The sequence below is a fragment of the Papaver somniferum genome, chromosome 5, assembly GCF_003573695.1.
Source record: "Papaver somniferum cultivar HN1 chromosome 5, ASM357369v1, whole genome shotgun sequence".
Classification (NCBI taxonomy): Eukaryota; Viridiplantae; Streptophyta; class Magnoliopsida; order Ranunculales; family Papaveraceae; genus Papaver; species Papaver somniferum.
Window position 1 is genome coordinate 170,091,318 of NC_039362.1, and position 17,568 is coordinate 170,108,885.

The following is a 17,568-nucleotide window of genomic DNA, read 5'->3' on the forward strand; positions in this document are numbered from 1 at the left end:
TTAAAACTACGCAACTCCAGGCGAACTTACAATCTCTATCGCGTAATATTTGGAAAGCCAAATCTGGTTGCCCTTTTTAGTTTTTTTTCACTTTCATCTTTTTCACATACCATGTCACACTTCCAACTTTTTCCCCAAACTTGAGTTTATTTTTACCATCTGAGTTTTTTTTACCATTACCGTAGATGCTCTTGCTAGGGTGCATGAACACCCTCTTACAAAACCAACTCCATCCAAACAGTAATTTAGTTTACATCGGTCAACGAAGTAAACTAGTTCAAACAACCTGGTCCTACCGGACCTACCCACATGACTTGGAAGTCGGTGCGTGCACAATGTCTCCACTCCCACGAGCGTATATTATATTACAGAACACTGCCGCTTCACTTCCCTTTTTTCGAAGAGACAAATTTTCGAGCGCGATTTCTGAAAATAAAAGACCTAAAAATAAAAACCCATAAGAATTAGGGCTCCCTTTATATATCCAGTTCTGTACTTCATCCTAAAAGTACCGCAGAGGCTGAGAATAAAAAACAAACAATCATGGTGAATCCAAGATGTTTCTTAGATATAACCATCGGAGGTGAATTAGAAGGAAGAATCGTTATTGAAGTTTACAGTGATGTTGTTCCTAAAACTGCTGAAAATTTCAGGGCTCTGTGTACCGGTGAAAAGGGTATTGGTCCTAATACCGGAGTTCCTCTTCACTTCAAGGTATTGATTGATTTAAGTACTAATTATTAAAAAAAAAAAAGTTGGTCTTTTTTTCTTCTATGTTTTGATTGTATTATGCATCTGTATTTGATTCTGGATTGGGTCTTTTAATTGTGTTTTTGTTTTCAGGGTAATTGTTTTCACCGGGTAGTCAAAGGTTTTATGATACAAGGTGGGGATATAAGTGCTAGGAATGGGACAGGGGGAGAATCAATCTATGGTGTGAAATTTGAGGATGAGAATTTTGAATTAAAACATGAGAGGAAAGGAATGTTGTCAATGGCTAATTCAGGTCCAGATACTAATGGATCACAGTTCTTTATTACGACTACCCGGACATCTCATCTAGATGGAAAACATGTTGTTTTTGGTAAAGTGATTAAGGGTATGGGTGTGGTTCGTTCTATTGAACATGTTCCTACAACTGTGGGTGATGCTCCTGATCTTGAGATTTTAATTGCTGATTGTGGAGAGATTCCCGAGGGAGTTGATGATGGGACTTCAAACTTTTTCAATGATGGTGATACTTATCCTGATTGGCCAGCTGACCTCGAAGAGAAGTCAGGGGAAATCACTTGGTGGATGGATGCTGTTAGTGCTGTTAAAGGTTTTGGAAACGAGCATTACAAGGTAATAATTGGCAGACAGGAATGTTGCATGCATCGTTAGCAACGCCTTAATTATGCTTGTTCTTCGTGTTTGTTTAATAGTTTCTGCATTTGGCTGTGTACAGAAGCAAGACTATAAGATGGCTCTTCGTAAGTATCGCAAGGCCTTGCGGTACTTGGATATTTGCTGGGAGAAAGATGACATTGATGAAGGTAGTCTTTTTAAGTTCTCCTTGTTTATCAACGTTAAGCTGTTTTGTAAGGTTTGACCAGAGTAGAACATGCGGCATGCCTATATGTAGTCTGATTATAATTTACTTGATTTTGCAGAAAAAAGTTCATCTCTGAGGAAATCAAAGTCACAGATATTCACAAATAGTTCTGTAAGTATTTCTGAATATTAGTATGTGCCGTTTTCAACATTTATTTTGAAAGTATCTTTTTGGAGAATTGAAGAGTCAGTTTATAATCAGTGCAACCAAATAGTTGCGGGTCGATAACTTCGGCATGTCCTGATTTTCCATGTCAGTGGCATTAGCAATTAGTATGTGCCATTGTCAACATTTATTTTGAGAGTATCTTTTTGGAGAATTAAATAGTCAGTTTTGAAACTTTTTAGTGCAAACAAATAATTGCGGATTGATAACTTGGATGTGTCCTGATTTTCCATGTCAGTGGCATTAGCAATTATATCCTTTAACTATTAAGGTGTAAGATGTACTAAGTTGCAGTAGTTGAAGATTGACATTGATCAGAAGTCTTGGAGAGGTTCCATTAACTGCGGACTTGTGATGTTACTCTAAAAAGCAACTAGTTGTTCATGTAGGTGTTTTTCTTTGAATTTAAGATTGTTACTTTAATTCTAATGAGCATTATTGTGTGCGTGCTCTTTTTAGGCATGTAAACTGAAACTTGGAGATTTAAAAGGAGCTTTATTGGACACAGACTTCGCAATGCGCGATGGGGAGGACAATGTCAAAGCTTTGTTTCGCCAAGGGCAGGTTGGTATCTCTCCCAATAACGCAAAACTTCTTTGCTTAAACAGTGAGCTGCCATAGCATTACATATGATAGTGGAAAATGCTAATTGTCTAAGAGAAGGCAAAGTTTCCAAAATTACATTCTCTTCTTTGACGATGTAGCACAATTAATACCAGAAAGACAAACAATAGTTAAATGATATTTACAGTTGGAAAATGTATGACACTTGAAGAATCACCGGTGAATTTTGTTGAACTAAATAGTAGAGACCATTGATGACTTAACAGGTAACATCATTGACATTCTTCGCCTCAACTGCGGGTGGTATATCAAACAATATGTCAAGGGTCATATTAAATGCTCATGTGTTTGCTTTTGCAACTTTGCACCCTAGTCCTGCTTTACATTTGATAGAATTGTAACTTAAAGAGTAACTGTTGGTTGATTTATCAGGCATATATGGCATTAAAGGATGTGGATGCTGCTGTCGAGAGTTTCAAAAAGGCATTAGAGTTGGAACCAAGTGATGGTGAGTTATCACGTATATATTTACATAAAAATGTAGTATGTGGAAAATAAGTTTATTAGATAATAAGCATAAGCTCTCTTTCTCTTTATGTTGATCCTCGACTAGTGAAAGTTTCAAACGGCCTGCATAGTATTTGATACCTGATTTCTGGGTTACAAACTTACTGGACATGATTTTTTCTAACCTTGGTGCATCATATGTTTTTCTTACAGCTGGAATAAAAAAGGAGCTTGCTGTTGCAAAGAAGAAGGTAAGCATAATCTTAAATCATTCTGAGTGCTGGGTGATTTAATTTTCCTGAACAACAAAACAGAAATTAAAACTGTTGATAAAATTGGCTTGCAGATTGCTGATAGACGTGATCTGGAAAAGAAGGCGTATTCGAAAATGTTCCAGTAGAATGTTACAGCCACTGATGGTACTGTCTTTTTCTGGGTATATTTATTCTCTGCTGAAATGGAGTTTGCTTGATAGTTTGTCTTGTTTTCTCGTTTCATTTTTTGGAATTCTTTTGCTTACTTTCTGTATGGTGTGTAAGTTTCAGTCATGGCCTCTTTCTAGCATACTTTTTGCTTTTGACAAAAGATATTTTTCTCCCAGTTTTTGTAATTCTAATGTTATTACCGTTATAAATAGAGTGGTTAAAGCATGTCTACAATCATCTGATTGGAGCTGGTTTCGTTTCAGGTTTTCTGATGAGGGGAAGGAACATCCAATTTTGAAGTACTACATAACCATCCAATTTTGACATTCTATGATCAACTTGAACTTAGTTAATTTTTGTTTTTTGTTTAAACATTATTTTAAGTCATAGAGATTTTTTTTCTTTTGAATTTTATGCTACATTACTGAGCACATATGGTAGTTTTTTTTTGTCTTTGTTCTGAAAATAGCATATATTAACTAAACAGACTTGAGCAATTATGGCCGTCTCATTTGAGGTTGCCCTGGACAAGGTTATTCCTCTAATGGGGGCCTTAATCTCTCGTCCCAAATGGAATACAGGAGAAGCTGCAATAACTTAGCTTAGGGAAGTCATCAGTGCAATGCTGGTAGTTACAAAAAGAAGAAAAAAATTTGCCATGTTTTGCTAGGGAATCCGCAGCATCATAAATTAAAGCCCAAAAAACGTATTGCACGTCTCTAGAATCTAAACTGCCGCCAGGAGAATATTCAAAATTGATAATCCTGTGGTGGTCTCCCTGGATATAAAAGTGTTGAAGATCTGCCTCTTTAGCCCACTCCATTGCTCTGAGGAGAGCTAGAGCTTCTGCCTCTTCTGGAGAGCCTGCGAAAGATTGTCCTGCAGTTTCCTGCATTATTTCTAACTAGAAACCATAACTCACTATTAGTGTTGATGCATCAAAATTTAGAACAACATAACATAAGGGCGGTGGCTCGTTTTCTTTTAGTTTGAGTGCACATACGGTAGTTGGAACGTATTATGTGGTACATGCGCCACGGCCAATTCAAAATTATCATCATCTAAAGCAATATATCGTGTCCATGGAGGAAGAAAATCTAAAGCAAATTAAGCCTGTTAGGCAAGTTCATTACATGTCCTTGCTTAGAATTCCGGAAACAATTTGCAAGCCAGTGGAACAAAGTAGGTCTTTTCAATGCGTCGTCTGAAATAAAAAATGAGTCGACTGTTTACGTCTTCTCCAACGCTTTTAACGAATACGAAAATAAAAATTGGGGAGTAAGAACTCTTGCCTCCGCGGTTTGCTGAGTGTGTTTGGTGGAGATAGTTGGGGAAGGGAGGCTAAATACAGGAAGAGAAGAGTTGATGATCTTCTTGTTGACAATCTTTCAGATTCTTCTCATTTCAAGAAACTCCCCAGTGGAAAATACGCTTGCCTTGTCTGCCCTAACAAACCCATCTTCGATACTTCTCTCATCCTCACCGTAAGTAATCACCCCTAAACCCTAACCCTATATAATCTTTACCAGTAAGCTAGGGTTCTTGTTACAGTTTTGAGTTTTGTTTCATCCAAATTAACAAAAATAGAGCTGATTTAGCATAGAATTCCAGTTTTATTCATTGCTGCTATTTGAATTTCTATTGAATACCTATTGGTTATAATAGAATCTACAGTTTTCACTAGCTGTTGCATATATTGCTTTGAAGGAAAAAAATTCTGTCTACTGTTTGATTAATGATCTTTGCGGGGTTATCTGAATTGGCGTTTTTGTAAACACTGATTTTGTTGTGTTTGATGGCAATTCCATTTCTCCTATTGAGTTCTAATCTTGGTGGAACTGAGTTCTGCACAAAGTTAACTTGCTTTGGAGATTCTGATATTTGTAAGTAAATTATGTAGATGCATAACAAGGGATCACGCCATGTAGCTGCATTGTCAAGGTTTAAGGAAAAAGAACTAAATCAACAGGAAGAAATAAGCAAGAGAATAGCTTTATCAGATGATTCTACTGGAAACATGTATTCTGGTTCGTCCAGTCAGAAGAACGAGTTTACTAGAAAGAATCCATTGATTGAATGGACATGGAAGGTGACTTCAGAGGCACTTAAAACCCAAAAGCCTGAACAAAATTCGAGAGGTAGAAAACAATATGAGGCAAAACCTAGTCAAATGTATACTCCTTTTTCTTCAACTTCAGATAGTGTTTCCAGACAAAATACTGGGGCGTCACTAGAGGTACAATCTGGAACCGCCAGTTATACAGAGAGGAATAATAGTGGAGAGGAATATGAAGAAGCTGGTAGAATGCTGGCAGAGCATCAGTTGGAGCTAGCAAAACGTCGTGAGCAAGAACTTAACTTTACTGCTGCTGGTTGGAAGCGGGACTGCCATGGAAAGTGGTTTCGAGATGAAAATGTGGGTTTGTTATTTTGTTATGTTAAATTAGCTCATAGGATTTCTTTCCATGAAAGCTTATCAGGCCTTACAGCCAGTTATCTTTCTTTGGGCAGCTGTAAATTTATCTAATGATCTGGTGGATTGTAGTTTAGACTAATTACTGTGCTTTCTTTTCTGCTGCAGGTAGAGTTTGACTCGGACGAGGAAGATCCAAATGTTTGCTTGTCGTAAGACTGGTGAAATAAAATGTTGGAATTACCTGTATATGGGTGGACTTGTACAGATCGATCATCTCCATGGAACTTACTGACAAAGTAAATCAGTTTGGATTTCCATTTTGCCTTTATTTTTTAATCCGCTTCAAGGTGGAACCGGTATTTCTGAAGTTATGACATGCATCGTACAATAACATAAGAATTTCAAACATCTACCTCTTTATTATTGGATATAGGTTGAAGTATCTTTTTCCCATCCTTCCTCATTTCAGGAGATTGGTTGTAAAACAACAGTATATTCGGTTAACAAACTGGTTTGAGTGACGATTCCGTTGTCCTTGCTTCAAAAACTTAGGTGTCATAGATTTGGTTGGGTTTAATTTGTAATGCTGTAAGAATATCCTCTCTTTTTCAGTTTGAAATCATCAACGAGGGTATTATCGGTGGGCAGAGTTCACACTTAGATTCTGTTCTTAATGTTACTTTCAAGATGATCAGTGTTATGGTTGAGTAATGTTAACTACATGAGGTAACACTCTTTAGTGTTGGATTCACTAATCTTTCAATTGATAGTTTACCGCATGAGCAGTGAGTAATTATAATGGACTCGCTTCATTTGCAGCTTGGACCATTGTTGCTGACCAATGTTTTTGTGTTCTCATTATTGGTACAATTATGGCATTACCGGACTCTTAATTGCTTACAGATTTTGTTTCGACCTCACGCTTAAATGGAAATTGTCTGAGACCCACCCGTGGCTGAACCAATCTCGTGAATAACAATTCATTTTGATTGTTTTTAGTTCATGAGTATGCTCTGGTTCACTCGTTATAACCCAAAAGCCCGAACAAGATTTGAGAAGTAAACAACAATATGGGGCAAAATCTAGTAATATGTATACTTTTTTTTTTCAATATCAGCTAGTGTTCCGAACAAAGAACTTTGGCGTCACCAGAAGTGCAATCTGGAACCACCAGTTATAAAGCGAGGAACAATAGTGGAGCGGAAAATGAAGAAGTAGAAAGAACATAACTTTACTGCTGCTGGTTGGAAGCTTGAATGCCCTGTGAAGTGGTTTCAAGATGAAAATGTGAGTCTCTTTTATTGTTTTTTACTTTTTTTGTTAAGTTAAATTAGCTCATAGGATTTCTTCCATAAAAGCTCATCAGGGCTTTCAACTTGTTATCTTTGTTTGGGCACCTGTAAATTTATCTGATGATCGGATTGATTGTAGTTTACACTAGTTACTATGATTTGTTATCTACTGCAGGTGCGGTTTGACTCCGGTAAGATCATGTGATGAGCCTATAACCAAGGACATTTGTCTAATCAATCATGAGGGCTGGCGGTGGTGGTCCGGCTGAGAAAATGACAGCAAGAGCTGGGTTTAATGCTCCAAGACTGATCACTGCAAAGATCTAATCTTCTGAAGCTCAATCTCCTGACTCTGCATTCCCACCTGGTCTTATTCCGACTACTTTGCTTGACTCTCCGGTTTTCCTGTCTAATGCGCTGGTAAGTGAACTTTAACACTCATGAAGTAATCGATTAGCCAAGTGTGAATCAGTTAGCATTATTGTTACTCTAGGATGAGATACGCTTGATGTACGTATTATTTTGTACCTTCAAAATAATGAAGCATAGTTGCTCTAGGATGAGACAGGCATGAATCTCTGATGGTTTATGCTTTACATTGCTTGTCACAGCGTTTTGCTGCCGCAATCTTGAGAATTAGGGATCCAGCAACAACTGCTTTGATATTTGCTTATCTGGGAAAATGGTACATAGGGCTGTCTGTTTTACTCCCGTAACAATGTAAGCAGACTCGGGACCAAAAAAGCTTTTTTACTATCTAATGGCTGTTTTAGTGTCTTAAGTATCTTTTTTAACCTACATACTCCAACTGATGTGTCCGCTTCTTCATGTGTTATAAGATACTTCTACATGTGATGTGCCTGGGTTTGAAGTTGCAAGAATGAAATTATTGAGACATGTTTCTTTTGTCGACTGGCCGCGCCATAAATTCTTATGGATACCATGCTTAATGGAGCAGCAATCATGGACGGGGCACCACTTCTGGTAGCTAGCAATGAAAGCTGTCCCCAACCTCAGACTTCAGAGCATCTCGTCATGGGTCTCCAACACATAATCACCCTTCAGAATAAAGTTGGTCTTATTAAGGAAAAGAAAATGTAGCCATCAATCACCGTGAAGCTGTTCAGGTGTTTATTCAGAACACTGTTGCTGATGGTGCCCCTGTAATCCCAATTTCTGCTCAACTAAAAATACAACATTGATGCTGTGTGCGAATATATTAGAGAAGGGTTCTTATTCCAGAGAGGAACTTAATTTTGTTGGTGAACATGGTCATCTGATGTCAATAAGCCTGGTTCAGAGGTTGATGAAATCAAGGGTGGTGTTGCTGGTGGGAGTATCCTCAGAGGGGTGTCTTTAGGGTGAATCAATTCATTGAGGTGTGACCCGGTATTGTTTTTAAAGATGAAAATGGTGCCATCAAGTGCGCACCAGTATACTCGAGTGTAAATTACTACTTGCTGAACAAAATGAGCCTCAGTTTGCTGTACCCGGTGGTCTTATTGGGGTTGGGAGAGATTCTTATGTTGAACATTGGGTCTATGTCTACAGGGCCACTGGTTCTTGCAGTGAAAAGGGCTGTTGTAGAATAGAAAGATGTTGCAGTAGAGAAAAACCTGCTGCCTCACCTGTGTGCACTAGCTAAGGAGAGAAGGTTGATCTCAGTATAGAAAAGATTCAAGCAAATGTCGTTCAATTTAATTTGGGTTACCTATCATCATCAAGCTACTTAACTAGCCTGCTTCCTTCAGACTTGCCCTTAATTGAGGAATTATGAGCAAAAGAACAAGAGAGGAATAGGCTCTGTAACTGTTTCAAAAAACAGGCTACTCTATGTCTACCAGTCTTCCTCCTTGTTTGCTCCGTCTCTCTCTCCCCTTCACCCCCACCTCCACCTTCAGTACGACCAGCACTAAACCACCAAAAGAAGAAGAAAAAAAGGCACACCAGATGTTAGGGGCCTTGGGGCCCTTGTTGGGTCAGTGATCCTGGCTGTCCTGCAGAGTTGCAGTTAAGAAGATATTTTGCAATCTGGAGTACTATTCTTAGGAATCAAGACAAGATCAGAATCACACGTACATCCTGCTCGCAACAAACTGTATTGTGTAGACCCATTTCAGTCTGTCGCTGAAATCGGTGGTAGTCGCTGAGCTCTGTAGCTGGCTATCAGCAACCATGGGCACCTCCAGATAGTCGTGTGTTTTTCTACGCGTATCTGGCGCATAAATGTGCACGGACCCATCAGTGTGATATTACTTGCGTATGTAACTGGGTATTATGAATTTGAAATACCCCTCATCAATTGATGAAAAAACGACTTCTACGGGTACAGAATCGGTGGTCTTTAATATGATCAAATTCAATTCCATACTATACTAGGTTCAACACACTAACGGCTAAAACAACGTGGCTGGTTTGAGGCCTATAGGTTATTTGAGGCCTACATAAATTTTGTTCCCACCTAGAAGAAGGATAACGGATATCTAAATTTGATGAAATAACTAATTTACAGGGGGTTAGTCGTGAGAGAGTTTGGGAGATTTTAATGGAGTTAGCAAATCCCCTGTTAGTCGTGAGAGAGTTTGTCAAAATCTTTTAAAATCTCTGTTAGTGGTAAGAAATTTATAGGGAGTTTCTAAAACTACCTCAAAATCCCTTAAACTCCCTGTTAGTGGTGAGAGATTTGATTAGAATCTTTTAAACTCCCTGTTAGTCGTAAAACACTAGAGTTTGAGGGAGTTTATAATTTGGGGGAGTTTGAGGGAGTTTCATGATGTTTTTGTGCGTGGACAAAATCTCTCAAAAAACAAGAGATTTCTAGGGAGTTTGGGTTAAACCCCCCAAATTGCCTGGACTCTCTCACGCTCCCTCTAAATCCCTAGAGATTTAAATACATTAAAATCTCTCAAACTCTCCCACGACTAACCTCCTGTTACTCTCCATTAAATCTTAATACTACCGATTTTACCTATTAAATCTTAGTAATGGCACCTCAAACTTTAATCTTTTCATTTCCATTGCATCTCTGCCCCTACATCAACCTATTCTTTTTCTCTTCTTCTTTTTTTTTTTTTTTTTCTTCCATTTTCAAACAAAAACATCGTTGATTATCGACGATCCAAAAAACACTCAATCGTCTTTTTTCCTTTTTCCATAAAATGACGAATCAACCACAAACAAAGCAACCTCCTAGAATTACTTATCCTAGTTCGGATGATCCATGAATTGGGAGAGCGACTCGAAATAAACAATCATCATCGCAAACGGCTGTGGAAGACGATCAAACAATTAACGCAATATAAGAAGAGGAAATGACTCGAATCAGGTACTTTTCTATCAACCCAATCTTCTAAATTAGGGTTTAATAACATGCAATCACTCAAAATTTGATTGTTTTGAAATCAAAATTTTCTGGCTTTACCAGTACTTGTGAACCGATTTGCACCAGAAACAGTCTTTGTTCTTGCTCGCAAAAACCGATTGTCTTGGATATGTTTTCTGATTGGTGAATATTTAATCATAATCGGTCCATGTTCATGCCTTTATAGCTCAATTATGATATGTAAGAGATAACTGTTTTTTGTGTATTTTTTTTATTAGGATCATATTATGCATGAATGTCTACATAAACCGATTTCATAGTCTCTCATATCTTAACTGCTAAGACCATAATCATTTTATGTAAGTATCCACATAAACCGTTTCTTGGTGGAAAAAATGTCCAATATTTTTCTGTATACTTTTTAGCATAAAATCGGATTACGTGAGCATTTATATGAACAAATTTTTTTTGTGCCATGTTAGGAATCGATCTTTGTGTGTGTACGTGCAAACCGATTCTATACTTGGAATTCATAAATATATTTTGATCTGATTGTTGTTTATCGTTTATCCACATACTCTCCAGGAAAAAACAAGGGAAAGCAAAGGCAAGCTGAAAAGAAATATAAGAAGAAACATGATCTTGCTTCTCTTCAGAGTTTGGAACCTCGTCAAAAGGGCGGTAAAAACTTGGATGCTAAATACCATAGGGGCTCAGCGAGTAACACCAAAGAGATCCACATCAATGAACCACCACCTCAAGTGGAGCTGCCACCACAAGATGAGTTTGATTCTGATACACCTACCAAAGAAGAGAGTAACGAAGAACAAACTAGTGATAAGGAAGTTGATGAAGAAAAAAGTGACAAGGAATTTGATAAAGAAGAAGGAGGAGGAGGAGGAGGAATAGGAGAAGTTCAACAATACGTTCAAGAACAAGTTCAACAACAAGGAAAAAAAATATGGTCCAAAGAAGAAGATAAGGGACCACATGCCCGACCAGAAAAAGGTGTTCCCTCGCGACCCTACTAATCACGTTTATGGGTTATCCGGTGATAAAGGACAGTTTTAATAGACATTTAGTGATATACCTCAAATATAATCTATATGCCCCAAACTAGCAAAGTAAAATAACAGTCCTATATTGGGAAGACATAAAAAAATCATTTAATTTAAATGTCTATGGAGGCATATGCTTTACTTATGCGTGACTTCATTTAGTTTTATGCAAGTATGGATGTATCTGAATATTAATCTTCAAACTTTGACAAATGGAGTAGCCAACTTTCATGACTGGCTTATCACTGGGTTCAACAACCAGAATAGAAACTTGGGTGAAATTGGATGACCTGAATTTTGTGGAATAGTAACTTAGCATGTCGGAAAAGCTAGATGCAACCTAATATTTTGGTAAAATAAATCAGAATAGTGCTAACACTGCTAGATACATAGTCATATACATAAACGACTACATGCACTTGTGTTCCCCAAACTATAACATTAAGTATAATCTCTATTATAACCCTATGAATGATGCAGAGTTGGTAATAACTACAACTGAATCAGATAGAGAAAAATCTTATATGGCAATTAGGACAAACATAGAAATCTCTACGCCAAATCCTATTATAACTTCTGGAGTTGCACTGACTCTCACATATTAGCAGGAGAAAATGGCCAACACTGATTGTACTACAAGAGAAGATCCAGAAGAGAAAAGAGTATATGATGCATTATTGTCGGCGACTCGATGGAGTGGTTTCAACATTATCTTCTAAAGCGATTCTGAAGCTATTCTTAGGTTTTTGATGGGTCTATTCTAAAGCTCGGGAGAAAAAATACTCTATCAGTGGGGATTTTGGGATTCAACATAATACTTGCATAAACTTTAAAGTATTGACTTTGATTTAAAAAACAGATATGACATCATCGAAGCAGCTTATATATTTTCTTATTGTAACAGGAATGTCGTATCCTAGCACTGGAAAGATGAAAACCTTAATACTCTATTAAACAACCCGAACTATCAATTCTGGAAGAATACTGAAATCAATTCCATTATACATTATAAACGAAGGTATAAAAGTTTTATTAATAAATAAATGAGGCATCAAACCTCTTTTCCGAGAAAAAATTTGGACGTGTAATCTGCATGTTCTTTATGAGTCAGAGAGAGTCCATTGATGTCAGATAAATCTTTATAGGTTTGTCTGGTCTACACGACTATTTTAAGTGGGTAGATGCGGGCATTTACTCAATTTTTCGTTTGCGGCATGTTTAAGTTCTGTCAGATTTTGTATACTTTTAATAAATTATAATAATAGTGTTAACTAATTGATAATATGAATGTGAACATAATAAGTTACATTTATCATGTATTAATATTATTAGCTACTAAAAACACTTAAAAACTCATGGTACGACCACCCTACCCTGTCTAAACATTTTGATAAACCTTGGGTGAGTAATGAGCATCAAAGTACCTGCATAACTCAATGAAAAAAACAATAGGACTATGAAAATACTATGGCGGAAATGCTTAAATTTGTTTCCCAAGTGAAATCAACTTGCATGACTTACTAAGAAAGAAATGCATTACTTGTAGAAATTGACTATAAACCGGTTTTAGAAATGACTAAACGAAAGAATTATTCAACTATATAAAAAAAACTAGTTTAAGTTATAAAACTCCAACAAATCCTGTAAAATTCAAACTTTCATTATTACGAACTCTCAGATTTTCCCTCATCTTGTGAAATACTTCAGCACCTAATGACTTTGTGAAGTTATCTACAGTTTGATATTCGGTCTTACAAAATTCTAAAAGAATTTCACTTCCGTACAAGATCTCAGATGTAATGAGACTTGATGTGAATATGTTTACTTCTTCCATGAAACATAAGGTTTCTTGTAAGGGGAATAACTAACCTATTATCGCAATAAATCATTGTTGGAGTTGGTGATGTAACTCTTGACTAGTCGTTGCAACTAGATTACTTAAAAATAAAATGAAGTTGTAACCATGTATTCAGCTTCTATAGTTGAAAGAGCCACAACTCCTTACTTCTTTGACTTCCAAGATACAACACTATATTCCATCTGAAACAGATTTGTCATATTGCACTTTTTTCAATATCTCTTGTCCAGTCTATATCATTGTATCCCATCATATTGCAAGTTTTGACTGAAGTATGATATAAACTATAATTTTGAGAACCTTTGACAACGCATAATGTGTTCTGCAACTTGTAAGCGATATTGACTCGGTGTCTCCAAGAAAGCGATAAATGAATCTCACCCTGAATACTATATTAGGTAGTATATCGGTTAGATAACGAAGACTCCCAACTAAACTCCGATAATCAGAGGCTTTGACAAGTTTTCTATTACCAAATTTGCTCAAATGCGACCTTACTTTAAATGGTGTGTTAATGGGAATACAAGATTCCATCCTATATTTCTTCAAAATATTTTTTTCATTTTTTTTTTGGGAAATAAAAAATCTTTAATTTTCTGCATAATTTCAAGATCAAGAAAGAACGACATAAACCACATGAAAATGGAAAGGTACAAGTACACCACCAACGTAACACCCAATATTCAAGAGTGTATGGTCAAATGAAATATAACAAATGATTTATCCTAAAATTACATCAAAGATTTTTAAGATAATTAACAGGGGAAAAGCCACTTTTACTAAAGCGAAAGTCGACTCTGGGGTGGATTAATAAAATAGATCATTAATAATAGGAAAACCAATCTGCTAGTATATAATTGTAAACATCAGTGCCAATACATAAAGACAAAAATTTTCTTACTTGTGGGTTTTTTGCATTCCCAGCGGGTGCACACGTAAATAGTACTGGTGAAGTTCCAGTTTTCTAAACAAATAAAAAACTACAAATAAATTGATTTCATCACATTTTTTGTGGAAAATGAATGATTCTTGTAATTATTATATTTCGAAGATCTAATGAAGGTTTTAATTTCACGCATGTAACCACGAAAGGAAGACATGCTTATGTCACGAGCAACAACGGAAAAATTAAATTGAAACGAAGTCGACGAGAAAGAAGAAGAAGAGGCACGCCTCATTCAGTGGTTAAGAGTTTTACAAAATTAGATATGAAAAGCATTGAGCACAATCCACACACACATATATAATCGGGAAGACATTAAGAATATATACTGTCCCGTTGTTTTCATTTTGCTGTTGTACGTTGGATCGAACTTCGGGGAATCTATTGTGTCACACAAATTTCGCTAAGCTTTTCACCAAACATGAAGTCTCCACCTTGTAGTGTAGCTTGTCATGGTCGTGCAAGTCTGACAGCTCATTACTATGTTTCACGTCAACGTTTCCTCAACCAACATAGAAGTGCCAACCGTGAAAAAGCGTGGGTCTAACAACCACACCCAATATTTCGTTTGGCAATCTGAATAGACAAACTCCAATATACTTTCAATAGAATCAACTAGACAGTTAGACTCAATCTATAAAAAGTATATCGAAGAGTTTTATATCTATATCTCTTGATTCAATCTGCAATTAGCAAATAGGAATTTGTGGCCCCGATTGAATATAAGAGGATTAACTTGAATGGTACCAAAGACCAATGTTCAAGTGTCAATCAATTCACTCAACATCCCAAAGGCCGGATACAAGAACTGATTGATCTTAACGCACAACCTGTGATATTTCTATTATATAAATAAAATATAATGCGGAAAAGAAATAACACAGACACCAGAATTTTGTTAACGAGGAAACCGCAAATGCAGAAAAACCCCGGGACCTAGTCCAGAATAAACACACACTGATTAAAAGATGTTACACCAATTTCCTACTACCTATTCGGACTAGATGTAATACCTGCTTCAGCACTTATAGAACTCCTATCACAAAACCAATTGTCTTTAGGAACTCTTCACACAAATCTTCTAGCAGAACCCAAAGTTCTCTTTAGAAGATACACCAACACGATTGATATGATTTGATATTTTGTTTGCACAAAACACCGGTTTGATTTCCCTTTAGATGTGAATCAAGGTTTTGGAAATCTTGTGTTTATTTTGATAAAAATAATTAGTAGGTAAAAGTAATAACAAAACAAACTTGTAGATTAGGGTTTTAACTTACAATCAAAATACGTACACACAAGGAGTCCGTAAACCTGATTTCCGTAAGTAAACTTGGGTGCTTCCAAAGATCAATTTCCAAGTTAAGAAAACCCTAATAATTCCACAACAAGAAAAACTAGAATAAATCTAGAGATATATTGTTTAAAACTTCTTAAGGATTTTTACGAGATACCTTAATCGAAGTTTTCTTTCTAGCTTCCAATTTCGACTAACAAGTGTTGGTATACGATCGAAACTGAAATCTATCAAAACCTAGGGTTTATGATCAACAACTCTTGAATGGTTTTATATCAGAAGAGAAAACCTTAGAATAGACAAGAGGTAAAAAATCTAGATTACAAGTTGTATGATCAATCACGAAGATTAAGTCCAACTTGGCTTTGTCATCTCCAATACAAAGACTTTTATCTCACTCTTGTTCACGAAGAACAGAAAACATGGAAACAACCTGCAAAGCTTACACCAATTTTCCAAAAGGGGATGAAAAAAGTGTAAACTCACGAACCTTTTATTTATAGTGAACAATAGCTTGGAAGCTAAGCAAAGCTATTTTCCTTTTTCAAGACTCTCCTAATTATGGGAGTCTTTCCTAAGTTATAAATATTATGCATAAATAATTAAATAAATAATTAATTAGAAAATATTTATTTATGTGAATCAATCACATTTTAACTTAGGCAGAAATTAAAAGTTATCACAAACACTTTAATATGGTAATCAAATATGTTTGGATTAATAGCCATCTTGCCTAGACAAGGAAACATCACCAACTTGACCAAAAATAGCTTTTAGTCACGTAATTGGGCCCAAGTCCGTGAACTGTTACAAACAACCCATGGATTGTTTCCTACTAACGAACTTTAATAAATCACTCACAACTTCATCGTTATAACTCGGAATTGAGTGATTATTGGCTCGTTGGATTCGTAAGCTCATTCACTATAACATGAGATTCTTTATAAGGATAAAGGTTATTGTCTCCAAGGTCATGAATCAAATAATCTTAAGTATATATATATAAATGTATATTTAGCGTCATCGGAATTGTTCCGTAGAGTGAGCATATATCTTAATAGATTAGAAAGGTAGAATTGAACAAGAATCCAAATGAAATCAATCAGATACCTTTGTTGATGAAGTACTTGTTGATGTCTTCTCGTAGTCTTCAATCTTCAATCTTCATCCTTTAAGGATAGCTTCGATTCAACTTCTTAGACCTAATATAGTCCGAAACTATCTTTAGTATGCTAATTCAAGAATGCATTTTGGAAACTAAAATTGACAACTAACTTGACATACCAACGCTAGTGGGTTCAACCGAGAAGTGCTCTAACAATCTACCCCTTTGTCAATTTTAGTGACAAAACCATTTTACATATGGCTTGTACTTGTTAAAAGAAAAATCGACAAGCTTGATTTCCTTGGTTCTTCAACTCTTCATGTGTTCATCCTGTACTTGTTGAAGATCCATCATAGTATTATTACACAACATCAAAGTTTTATTGTATCACAACTTTGACAATAATACTATGGTGATATGTATCACACCTCCTTAGTCAATACTCCATCTCACATGGAAACCACTCTCCCTTACATAATGATCCGAAAACCATATGTATATGTAGTGCAAACTACATATTATTTCTCCCCCTTTTTGTCAATAAAATTGGAAAAGGTACAAGAACGGGATCATAATGAAATTTCCGAAAGAGACATTTCATGACTAAAAGAAAAAATACATACCAACTAATTTAGATGCAATCATAAATCCGAAGCTAAATGCATTAATCAAGGAGTTTAAAGATACAAGATAACCCCTCTAAAATTCCATAGCCGCACACCCCTCAGGATATGACCATTAAGTACAAGTTCAAAAGAACTCTCCCCCATTTGACGTCATTCCCGAAAGAACAACAATAGTGACCTTTCTCCAGAGATAAGGATTTATATATTGGATTTTAGAAAACCCACAAGGAGATGCGAACTAAGAACCAATCATTGAGAGTTTCTCATGAGATCAAGTTACTGAACAATAGAACTATCTCATGGTAATAATACAGAATATGTAATCATGAAGATCAAATATTGTGATCATCTTTTCTAAGATACAAACTTGTATGAACAAGAATTGATATGCTTAGA

The 17,568-nt window shown here is 36.2% G+C and overlaps 2 protein-coding genes and 1 pseudogene across 3 annotated transcripts; all 3 read left to right on the plus strand.

Moving 5' to 3' along the window:
• Positions 1-410: 410 nt before the first annotated feature.
• LOC113283606 (peptidyl-prolyl cis-trans isomerase CYP40-like) lies at positions 411-3,708 on the plus strand. Of its 2 annotated transcripts, none has more exons than XM_026532938.1 (9): positions 411-714; positions 844-1,344; positions 1,448-1,535; positions 1,653-1,705; positions 2,219-2,323; positions 2,756-2,831; positions 3,044-3,081; positions 3,177-3,266; positions 3,519-3,708. In XM_026532938.1, the coding sequence occupies exons 1-8, from the start codon at positions 544-546 to the stop codon at positions 3,228-3,230; spliced, it is 1,086 nt and encodes a 361-aa protein (XP_026388723.1). In that variant the 5' UTR covers positions 411-543; the 3' UTR covers positions 3,231-3,266; positions 3,519-3,708. The 2 variants fall into 2 exon arrangements, with proteins under 2 accessions (XP_026388723.1, XP_026388722.1); XM_026532937.1 differs by having other exon boundaries at positions 3,177-3,249.
• A 629-nt stretch (positions 3,709-4,337) lies between these two features.
• LOC113280022 (sodium channel modifier 1-like) lies at positions 4,338-6,192 on the plus strand. The gene is made up of 4 exons (XM_026528660.1): positions 4,338-4,437; positions 4,525-4,739; positions 5,156-5,671; positions 5,837-6,192. The coding sequence occupies exons 1-4, from the start codon at positions 4,338-4,340 to the stop codon at positions 5,882-5,884; spliced, it is 879 nt and encodes a 292-aa protein (XP_026384445.1). The 3' UTR covers positions 5,885-6,192.
• On the plus strand, positions 5,950-9,282 carry LOC113280023 (annotated as a pseudogene).
• The last annotated feature ends 8,286 nt before the right edge of the window (positions 9,283-17,568 follow it).

What these genes read in the sequence shown, in the direction of transcription:
- LOC113283606 (XM_026532938.1), top strand. Translation starts at nt 544, where the DNA reads ATGGTGAATCCAAGATGTTTCTTAGATATAACCATCGGAGGTGAATTA. An exon ending in GAGTTCCTCTTCACTTCAAG is followed by an intron (nt 715 to 843) that starts GTATTGATTGAT and finishes TTTTGTTTTCAG; the next exon opens with GGTAATTGTTTTCACCGGGT. An exon ending in TTGCTGTTGCAAAGAAGAAG is followed by an intron (nt 3,082 to 3,176) that starts GTAAGCATAATC and finishes ATTGGCTTGCAG; the next exon opens with ATTGCTGATAGACGTGATCT.
- LOC113280022 (XM_026528660.1), top strand. Translation starts at nt 4,338, where the DNA reads ATGGAGGAAGAAAATCTAAAGCAAATTAAGCCTGTTAGGCAAGTTCAT. An exon ending in ATACTTCTCTCATCCTCACC is followed by an intron (nt 4,740 to 5,155) that starts GTAAGTAATCAC and finishes TAAATTATGTAG; the next exon opens with ATGCATAACAAGGGATCACG. An exon ending in AGTGGTTTCGAGATGAAAAT is followed by an intron (nt 5,672 to 5,836) that starts GTGGGTTTGTTA and finishes TTTCTGCTGCAG; the next exon opens with GTAGAGTTTGACTCGGACGA.